The following is an 11,846-nucleotide window of genomic DNA, read 5'->3' as shown; positions in this document are numbered from 1 at the left end:
ACAGATCTTTTAAAGCACTTTATTTCAGATTAAAACATTACGTGTGATGTCGAAATTAGTGCCAATTAAAAATTACATTAGTACCAAAAAGTTATCCACAATTATATATTGAGTTTAAAAATGGCGACCATAAATTTAAGTAAAGAGATAAGCCAGTTTGTCAGATTGGACTAGTTACACAACTCTCACATTAAGATAAATAAATAGACATACGATAAAACTCGTAAAGGTCTATTTTTCTACTGGATTATTTTTCCGTAATTTTTAGGAATTTATAATTTCGCCATGACACGCAAGCACGTAATGTTTTCACCTGAAATGCGTTTGGTTTAAAAATTCACCAATGCACACAAGCAGCAAAATAGTTGTACTAACCTCGTCGAGAACATGTTCTAGAGGTTGCGAGTTTTTAATAACTTCCTCCTCCAATCCGGTTTGTGTCTTACAATCTTCGGTAAGAATTGTTTCAGAGATTTCGTTTGGTTGTGGTTTGATGTAGTGATGTTGCAAAGCGATCACCTGTATAAGTAAACAAACCTGTATTATACACAGAGAGAGAGAGAGAGAGAGAAGAGAGAGAGAGAGAGAGAGAGATGGGGGGGGTAAACAAGTTTGTACAAACGAGTCGAAATAAACAAAGTAGTTCAATAGTATAATAGTGTCGTTAATATATTTCCTTTGGTTTTGTTGAAATTTCAAATCGTCTTCAATTGCCCTTTTGTCCTGAAATAAACGGCCAATAAAGTCATTGAGAGAAAGAGAAACTTAATCCAATGTTTTCATTGCTCGCGGCCATGTCCTTTTTTTTTTTTAATGAATATATACATATGTTTTTAAACGTCTTTATAAAAGAGATCCTAAACGGGATTTATCAATAAAAATGAAGTTAAAATAATAAACTAGGTATTTATGTAGAATACGAACTGTGCCATTTATTTTGGATAGGATTTTACAGCGAATTTCAATTTTTACGGTATCTTTTGTTTATTAAATTGTTATGCAAAAGTGCAGAACAGTTACAAAACGCCCTCCACACATTAAGAATGGGTTTCTAAATAACGTTATTTCAGTACAGTTCGTATTCTACAGAAGTACACAAAACCAAAACATACCAGTCACTACTGGCATGGTTACTCATACTTGTTCAAAAAAGCCACGATCTCGGAATTTACTTCCTTCTTTACAAGGGGGGAGGGTTATTTGTTTGTTTGTTGCGCCTTCGTCCAGAAGAAATAACGACGGGACTGACAACATTAGTTTTGCAGGATTTCCAGAGTGCCACTCTTTTCGAGTGTGTATGTTTTTTTTTTTTTTTTTTTTTTTTTTTAAGATTCAATTGACCTTATGTCTAGCTTGTGAAGTGCTATCAATTTATAAGGTCGATATAGAAATGGCCGCAATAATTATATATAACAAATCATTAAATAAAATACATTAATAAAGAATTGCAGAACAAGGAATAATTTTTTTTTTTAAACCAAAGTTTGGCACTTGTGCAGAATACGGACCGTGATAAAATAACGTTATTTAGAAACCCATTCTTAACATGGGGAGGAAAGGGAATTTTGTAGCTATTATGTACTGTCACTCATCTTAAATGGGTGCTAATGCAGAGAGTGACCCGCGTTATTTTTTTTTTAAATCTTATTTCCATGTTTAATTAAAGTTGTTTTTGTTTTTTTTATTCAATTGTAAGATTAAAGTACAGAATAGGTACAAAACACTTTCCCCCTCCCCATATTAAGAAGGTCTTTTTAAATAATAACGTTATTTCAGCACGGATCACTCACTGCAGGAGTACCAACAAATGATAACATAAAAATTGAATTTAACTTGAATCTAAAAGAAAAGCACAGATCGTATTCAACATTTGTAACAAAAGTTTTTATGCGAAATATTCCAACAGTCTATATGCTACAATTGAACAAAAACTAAAAAGGAATAATAATAATAACAACAACGAAAAACATTTGAACATAAAACAGATTAATAAGTCGAGAAAAAAGTTTATAAACAAAGTTCTTAGTCCACTTCTAGAAATGTTAAAAAAAAAAAAAAAAAAAATTAGAGCTAACGAGTTTGATGGAAGAGTGTGAAGAACAACAAGTTAAAAACTGTTAAGACATAAAACTTACCTTGGTATTAGCAACATCAAACAACAAGTAAACCAAAAGTACTATTTGTTCCTCGTCGACGCCTAAGTCTTCACAATTTTTACCGGTTGTTGCACAGAAAAAAGCAAGTAAATGCGACGAGGCCATCGTGTGTGATAAGAATGGCGCGATGATGTTCCAGGACGTAAATGTTAACGTTTTAGGAAGTAAAAAAAAAAATAAATAATAAAAACACCGATGTACCTCGTCCAAACGCTCCGTGTTTTACTAGTGAAAAGTGAGACCAATGATTTGTACTGGGTCTCCATGTGCCACATTAACCTCCTTTGAATAAGAAGCCGTCCGATTGGCCGAACCAGTTGAACGTGGCACGGTATGGCGACAACTACGCTTGCGCATTACCTTAAACTTTTTTCTTTTTGTTTTTACCTGTTGCTTCAGCAGTCACGTCGTTTACCTGGACAAGCTGTTGCCAGTTAAATGTTCAATACATCTATCTACGAACGTCCTTTTATATGTATATATATAAACTGACAGCCAAGTTCGAACAAGACCTACAAGGTTCCCGTTTTCGGCTCTGCATCAATTTCAGAATAACTTAAAACACAACTTTTTCAATCGATCCCTTCATCGTTGTCCTGTTCCCACTGATTGCTTTTTATAAGGCCATATTTACCTGAGCGCTACCTGGCGCTCCCCCTCCCCTTTCTACCTGTTGCGGGGACAACTGCTGGCTAAGACGGCAGTTGATAAGAGGAGAAATAGCAGCAGTCGTCGCGGTAGTAAAACCGTCAGAAGGAAAGCAAGACGGTCATAGGTTTTTCTTGCCCTTTGTTACCCCCCCCCCCCCGAGGATACTAAGGGGCACTTTTTTTTTGTTTTAATGTCGTATATGAGCCATTATTACTGAAAAAGTAAATGAATGTATAACTTTGTGTTGGAGGTTCCTCTGCCTATCCCTACGAAGGAGAAGAACGACAGTGATACCAAAAGGAATAGTTCCAACAGCGCTCTGGAGGCCTCATTGGTTTAATTTGTTTTCCCATTGCTAAAATGTAATCAGTTATATATGTGTGTACCATGGAACTTTTTTCAATCTTTAAAACTATAAGTTAAAAACAAAAGCGTTTAGTCCCAAGTCTTTCGTTAGAAAATACTTTTGCTTTTAAGCAAATTAATATCATGAAATCATTGTATTAGTCTTCATATTATTGTAAGGACCATTAGTTATTAGTTATTTACTATATAAAATAAAGCTATTTCAGGGATCATATTTAGCCTGATGATTTCTTTCAGAAATGAAACATGTACGTTTTTGTGAAGTTTACTCGCGATTAGTATATGTCTATGCTACTACTAAGCTCTACTCACGTATTGAGCACCGCTAAAATAAACACTAAAAATATTACGCAGTATATTATGTGTATATACATTTTTTTTTACTTGGGAGTCATCACTTCTCAAAGCCACTCGAGGATTAGGGTTAATGAATATAAGGTGGTAGTGTAGTAATCGTTGATGGTGCAAATTGGGTAGAATCTGATTATTTATGGGGACGGCTCAACAAGATTTGAAGGTTACCATGTTGTATTCAACCGGGAAGTAGGCCATCGGAACAGTGTTCCACGGGGGAGCAAATATGGGGAAGAAGCTTTGTTCAGGGAAACTGCGTTTAGATTTAGGCACAGATAAAGAGTGGGAGAAATTATTTATAATGGTTGTAGCTAGTCGAGTGTTTTTTTGTGAAAGTTTCGCAAGAGGGAATCATAGATTGGAGTTCAATCTAGAATGAAATCTTGCCTATATTTTGGAATAGAAAAAAAGTATGCATATCTATTATTTTCAGTAGTTACTTCAAGAATGTTCAATAGATGAGCAGAGCTTAGTCTTAGTAATAAATAGCTACACAAAAAACGTTTGTATTTAATTCCGGTGAGTTCGTCAGGTTAGGAGCGAAACCAACTCTTGTGTGTAACTTATTTGCGATACGCATATTCTATGCTGTACTATATATGTATATGTATTAGTGTTGGGACGATTAATCGGAATCGGGAATCGGAAAGATGTGAGCTTTTTGGGGTATCGGAATTGGAAAAATTTGAGCCTATTTTCCGATGCCAAAACCGATTCCATTAATTATCTTTTTTATTTGATTTTGGTTTAAGAAACATCTTCCACTGCTTGTAGTAATAATAAAATAATAAATATTTATTGATTTAAACTTCCAGTAAGACTAACATCTCTAGATGATCCTCTCACAAATGTGTTTTTACGTTTGAGAAAATATAGGCACACTTAACATGTGTTTTTTTACAGTAATCGGGACAAAATAACACTTTTATAGTAAAATATTTAGAGATTTATAAAGAATCGGAATCGGTAATTTAGTACGGAATCGGTAATTGTATCGGAATCGGTAATTGTATCGGAATCGGGAAAAATATTGGAATCGTCCCATCATTAATATGCATATCCACAAACAGTGAGATCTGAAATCCAAATCCTCTGCGTTCGGTGTTCTCTCAACTCAGCAAACAAACCTGCTGATGATAAGTGCGACAAATTCTAATATTTAAATCAAGCTAAACACTTATGTTTTACGATATCAATAATCGTAACCATCGCTATTGTTTTTATGATAGACTATTGATTTTAGCCTAAGTGCAAACCATAATTTCTGCCATCAAAGTGCTCCTACTCATAGGAGAGCCCATGTATGTACTTATCGCTAGACGTCACACTTCTTACTAGTTACCTAACCTCTCCTCTTCTCTTCTGATGAGAAGCATTAGGCTTCGAAATACCTGTTCAAAGAGCATTTACATCCCTTATTCATAATGATGTAATTTTCTTACTGAACGAATGATTAAATTTATATACATTAGTATATAGCTTTATATTGTAGTTTTCCCCTTATTTTTCTTCTGTATCTAAGCTCCACCTCACATGTTGAGCTTTTTATTATCCTGATAATTCTCCATTTAAAGAATTCCTTTAATTCTTCTTGGTTCCCTCCGTGTATCTCTATCTCCACAATTATGTAAATGCAACTTTGTCTGGGTGTGAGTTTGTTCCTTATAGACTCCGAAATGGCTGAACAGATTTTCTTTTAAATTTACAGAACTTTAGTGTATAAATCTGGGAGTGATCGAGGTTAAGTTTTGTCTCATAATACCCCCGATAATTACCGATAATCGATAATCGAAGCCATTATTTTAATTCATCTATCATCGATGAAGTCATTTTTCCATGTCGTCGCTTAGCAAGAATGATAAAACAACATGTCGTGGAAATTCTACCGTGAGTAAGTTGATAGCGTGTTTTTTTTTGTTTTTTTTTTTGCATGCCGTGGTCTGTAGGTTCAAACTCCGCACGTAAATTTCCTAATTTTTTTTCATTAACTGCAAAGAATTTTATAAGACTTACGTGTTTGTTTTTGTTTTTGCATGACGTGGATTGTAGTTTAAAACCCAACACGTAAATTTCTTAATGTTTTTTTTATTTTTCGTAAACTGGAAAGAAGTTTATATAAAATAATTTTATAAAAGAAACAGTAGGCCTTTTAGTGTGCAATGTAGAATAACATATATTTTGACTAAGTTACTGCATGGAGGCATGTGAAGCTACCTCCCGGGCGATTTCACAGATTTTAATGACAATATAAAAATATAGGAGTGTGAAATATTCGTTATCAACATTCAATCCCGGACAACGTCGACCCTCCCTGCTAGTATGCTAGTATATATATATTCATATATATATATATATATATATATATATATATATATATATATATATAGAGAGAGAGAGAGAGAGAGAGAGAGAGAGAGAGAGAGGGAAAGAGAGAGAGTGAGAGAGATATAGATAGATAGATATAGATAAATAGAGGGAGAGAGATAGAGATAAATAGATATAGATAAATAGAGGGAGATAGATAGATAACTAGATAGATAGATAGATAGATAGAGAAAGAGAGAGAGAGATTAATTAAGCATGTGCATATTTTCTTATACAGTAGAACTTTGGGATACGGTGGTCCTAGGATACGATGGTTTTCCGGCCCCTATTTACGGTATTTGCCCCGCCTTACGGTGTTATTTATAATGTTATTTGATTATGTACGTGTGAATTAGACACTGTACTGTATTTTGTTACTAACTTTTTAATGCTGTATTCTGGTGTTCTACTGTACTTGTTTGTTCAGGATTCGCTTCTAAGCAAAGTAACCGATCGTTATGAAATTTGAGTCACAGTTGCTAGTCATAAAGAGTCCAAATGTAGGTTATATTTAGTTTTATATAAAAGTGGCAAAGAAGGTTGGAAGTCCTTCATGAAAACTCAGATTTTTGTCGAATTTTAACAATAAATGTCAGACATCAATTTATAAACATTTCAGTTTTGGAGAGTATTTTAAAGAGTCTTTATGGGAGCGTAATAGGGGTCGAACTTCCTATTTAAAACATCAGATATTTTAGATTCGTATTGAATTTCATTTATTATTATTTATATATTAATACCGTAGTACCTTTAACGTACGTACGTGTGTCACGGTTTCTCAATTATAAATTATTCAATTGAGAGATCCTATACATTAAAACGGTTGGTTGATTTTGCTTTATAGCATATCAACCCTTTTCAGGTTACTTAATGCCGAATCCAGTTATTTTGAACAAATTTTTTTTAATAGAGTATTTTTTTAACCCATAGTTGAGACCCTAATAGGTACTACCACTCCGGGTCAAAGTGGACCTGGGAGCAATGGAAATTAAAAGGTGGCTCCACACTCCCCAAAGCCCGAAAGTTAGAGCCTCACCATCGGATATAGTTTAAGGTCGTATTTAGGACCGACATTAAAAAGAAGGATAGGTGATGATACAGAATGCCCAGTAGCAATATATTACATATGAAATATGCTGCTGTGGAATTTCCACAGGTACCGCTATTTTATTATTATTATTATTATTATTATTATTATTATTATTATTATTATTATTATTATTATTATTATTATTATTATTATTATTATTATTATTATTATTATTATTATTATTATTATTATTATTATTATTATTATTATTATTATAAATAATAATAAACTAATCAAAGTTTACTGAATTTTAGTTTCTTTTTTAAGGCACTTAAATGGGAGACATTTTGCAAAAGCAAAAATCATGTAACACGATTTGTTTCAAATTTAGATAAGGATTGTAGATATTTTTGATTTTCATCTTTGTATAAAAGTGGCGCCCAACTGTTTCGTTAACATATTAACGCCCCAATTTTTTAATAGCTAATTTGTCTGGTAATTATGCACCTGTTTGCTTCAAAGTATTAGATGAAATTGCTATAAAACGAATGCTGCCTATATTTAATATACACGTAGATATTTAGTGTTAATCAAAAATATTTCTGAAAAAAAATAAATAACTGGTCAGTAAATATTCAACATATATATATATATATATATATATATATATAATGCTGTAATATTAAGGCAATATTTTAACGCGATTGTATATATATATATATATATATATATATATATATATATATATATATATATATATATTAGTGGCCTGGCAAGGCTACAGGGGAGACAACAGAAGCAGCAAAACTAAAGCTGCCCTGCTAGGACGTAATATATATATACAAATGTAAGCAAATTGGGGCATATTTGAAAATATAGGTTCTTTTTTTTACCAATTGTCATAAAAATTTAACCATAAAATAGTATTATGCTTTTCAAAAAGCCTGTAAATTTTTATGTAGTTTCCACACACACACACACACACACACACACACACACACACACACACACACACACACACACACACACACACACACATATATACATACACATATATACATACATATATGACTATTTCATTTTATCGCGTAAATTAATATAAGAAGATATAATTTTATGCGTAAATTTTTAGTATTTACTTCAACAGTGCTCAATACATTAGAAAAGCTACATAGTAAGTTATAAAAATATACATGACAATATAAGCTACACAGAATATTCCGCGTTTCATCCCCGTGAGAATTCGTCAGGCATAAGACTGATGAATTCTCACTAAGATGAAACGCTATATATATATATATATATATATATACATGTATGTATATGTGTATATATACATATACACACAAACTAGTTTCAATATTTATTTCAAGCATGCGCAATGTATCGTTAAAGCTTAGCAGGAGCATAAAATATAATTATAGAAATCTAGCTACACAGAAAGTTTTTATTTCACTCCTATGAGTTCGTCAGGCTAGGGTGCAAACAAACATGTGTAGCTTGTTTTCCGTACGTATCTTTTATCCAGCGAATAAACATGTCTAATCATTTTCTATTCTATCGATATTTCTCTGGTGCTCGACCAAACTCCAGTTTCTGATCCTGCCGTAAAATCTTCCCAACAAGAACTCGTCTTCTTACAAACACCTCCAAGAAATCTGCTCCACGTGTATCTAAAATCGAATAGAACTTTCACGAACAAAGGTTCTTTCCAAGAATTCCCACCCCTGAAACACGTTACCGTTGTACTGCTTTATTACAGATTACAACATGGTCGTTTACTAGTTTAATGTAAAAAAAATATCTGTCGAGTCATCCTCTGGTTTAACCAAATATAGGTCAGAGTCTTTTTATAGTACTGTTTTATTATTCAACTAACAATCGGATTAATCCTTAACCTCGAGTGACTTTTGGTCTTGATAACTGGTGGTCTCGTAATATATATAAAAAAATTATACAACTAGTATCCCATACAAAAAGTAGTACCCTAAATTTAGGTAAGAATATGAGCGTTGATCCTGACTGAATATATACATTTAAATTGAATAATAAAACTTTTCCCTGTTTTTTTCTATTTCATTATTTTAAATATACGGAGTATATATATAGAGAGAGTTAGCGATTGTGTGGTACTTACTCTTTGTTATATTGTCCAAGTTAAATTATGGTAAACATCCTCTCCGGCTACTAACCCGGATATTTGGTCAACAGTAGAGACGAGAGATAGTGTAATTAGTCTCCATTAGTGAGATGGAGCTGGTTGAAAAATGTTTGTACACCGACCGTCAAATTAAAAAGGAATAACTCGAACAAATTACCCGAAGCGAAATACTCTCTCATAATGAGAGAGAGAGTGAGTGAGAGAGAGAGAGAGAGAGAGAGAGAGAGAGAGAGAGAGAGAGAGAGAGAGAGAGAGAGTAGATTTACCGTCTTTTTTTTTTAATTACAAATGGCCGACGTCTCATTAACAATGACACTGTACGGTTCCGGTGCTTTAAGGCCCACGAGGCCATTTCAAATGTAAATTCTAACACGAAAGTTTTCTCTCCCACGGCGAAAAAATGTGACATAAGATTCGAAAAGTCAGTTCCCCCTGGGAAGGAGCACTCGGATCCGTAAAATAAAAAAATAAATTTTTAAATGCTTACGCAGTGCCGTCGGCATTTCCCCGTAGGGGCGCCTCAGGCGATTAGCAATAAACTAACTCCTTCTCAATGAGAGAAGGCATTCAACGTTGTCCGGGAGTTGCAAACTTGACAAAAAATAGAAAAGAACTTCAGCTCACTTGTTTTTTTTTTTGTTTGTTTTTTTTAAAAATCTATTGCCAAGGCCTCCCCCACTTTTAATACAATACTTTATTAAAATATGTTATAAAGATTAAGGGGTCCTTTGAACAGTGTGGCATGAGGCCCAAAAGAGAATGGGCGGAGAAATGGGGGTCAGGGGTCATTCAATTTGTCTATTTCCTAAGCTAGTTTGTCATTCACCATAATACCTCATTCACTCTGTGGGCTTAAGCTATTTAAAATTCCCCACATGCATGAACGTTTTTCAAAATTTTATTTACAACAACATAATAAACATTTTTATATACAAAAACAGGAAAAGCAATTTTTTATTAAGAAAAGCAAAAGCAAACAAAAACACAATAAAAAAAACAAAACAAAAATAAGACAAAAAGACTCACATGTTTTGTTGTACAACATTTATTTCCTCATTGTTACGATCGTGACGTCACCCATAATCTCGAACGTTCTTCACGTCTCTCACGTGATCTCGAACGTTCTTTCGTTCCGTGCTCCACATCTCTCTCGCTCCGGGCGATATAGTCATATAGCTTTATAAAAACCGGTATCTAAATTTACTCAAAGAGTTCCCACCTGCTCTGCTGGTTTGCATAAAACTATATTAAACTAAATATGGTTCACTGTTGGATTAGCAACCATGTTCTAAATTTATAATGATCTAATTTCATATAGTCCCAAACTATCAACGAAGCCCCAACCTCTGTCCCATCACCACAAAGTTGCATCCATATACATGTTTTGCAAGAACTTTTAATTGAACGTGCTATTACGAATTCAGGTTATCGTCAAGCAAAGTCCACCGACGCTTACTGCGAACCTGTTTGACTAAAATCAAATATAAAAAGGTATCCAACACAGAATATTCTCAAAATGTGTTTCTTTAATTTCAATAAATCTTAATGTTAAATTAAACAAACAAACAAACAAAAACCTTTGGGGAAATATTTTTATTTTTATTATGTTTGACTGAAATTAAACAGATTCACAGCAAGCGTCGGGGGACTTTGCTCCACGATAACTCGAGTTCATAGAACAGGTAGCACCCCTCAACATATATACTCCTGACTAACCAAACAGACAACAAAATAATATCCTTTTACAGTTGAGATCCCTATATGCAGGAAAGTATTTTATTGTAATAGTTTCTTCTCTCGAACTTCTGGAATTTCTTCCCTGTTTCCTGCTTTCATGACTGTACTAACATGCAGAAGTTTAAATATAGCATAAACAGAGATCCCGCTGCTCACCTTATTCACATTTTTGGTTGGGGTGAATAAGAAAAAACAAAAACAAAAAAACAAAAAAAACAAAAACAAAACAAAAAACAAAACACAATTTCTCCATTTCTAAGGTTAACTGTTGTTTGAAGAAAATCAACTGCGAATTTTTTGCATGAATTTCGGAGACACCGTTCAGATGCATCACTTCCAAGAGAAAACCGCGACTCATTCCGCCAAATAACTATCTGGAATCATTCTGAGTAGAAAGAGTCGTACTCAGTAACAAAGCTCATCCCATGCATGATATTCTGTCGAGGCGATAAATATTTTTTAGTCGCGTGCAAGCGACTCTATACGTCAATCCGTCGGTCGGTCGGTCGGTCGGTCCGTAACACTTTTGTGCTTGGCCTTTTTGGTTAAGATCAAAGGTCTGTTGTTAATACATGCTTTTCTTGACCTTTTGGCCAAGATCAAAGGGTAGTAAAAAAAAATTTTTGCACACACACACACACACACACACACACACACACACACACACACACACACACACACACACACACACACACACACACAGAAATTGTATATATATATCCTTTCTTGCAAAAACGCTGGGGTTTTCATTAGTTAGTTTAGAGTCCACAAAGTGAATGAGGTATTGTGGTAAATGTTGCCAGTCAAGAGTAAAGTCGCCAAAGACTCCATTTTCACTTTAGTAACAAAGACACTGCAATACTCCCCTCCCACTTCTTATATGGCCTTGTGTCTAAATTTGCTTTGTAAATTGGAATTTTACTTTTAATTTATTTTGATTTTACATTGAATTATCTTGATTGTAATTTTCATTTTCACGAAATAAATTATATAAACAAGATCAAAGTGTAGTATCTGTTCTTACTAC

The 11,846-nt window shown here is 33.6% G+C and overlaps 1 protein-coding gene across 1 annotated transcript; it reads right to left on the bottom strand.

Annotated features, from left to right (window-relative positions):
• Positions 1-375: 375 nt before the first annotated feature.
• LOC145274262 (epithelial splicing regulatory protein 2-like) lies at positions 376-2,374 on the bottom strand (the record flags this gene model as incomplete). Its single annotated transcript, XM_080127377.1, has 2 exons — positions 2,136-2,374; positions 376-519 (listed from the first exon to the last, which is right to left on the bottom strand). Coding segments are annotated over exons 1-2 (270 nt in total), but the record flags the coding sequence as incomplete, so codon positions are not given.
• Between the last annotated feature and the right edge of the window lie 9,472 nt (positions 2,375-11,846).

Source organism: Euprymna scolopes, unplaced genomic scaffold, assembly GCF_053919585.1.
Source record: "Euprymna scolopes isolate OS-2025 unplaced genomic scaffold, ASM5391958v1 sca301, whole genome shotgun sequence".
Taxonomy (NCBI): domain Eukaryota; kingdom Metazoa; phylum Mollusca; class Cephalopoda; order Sepiida; family Sepiolidae; genus Euprymna; species Euprymna scolopes.
This window is presented reverse-complemented; position numbering and strand designations above follow the sequence as displayed.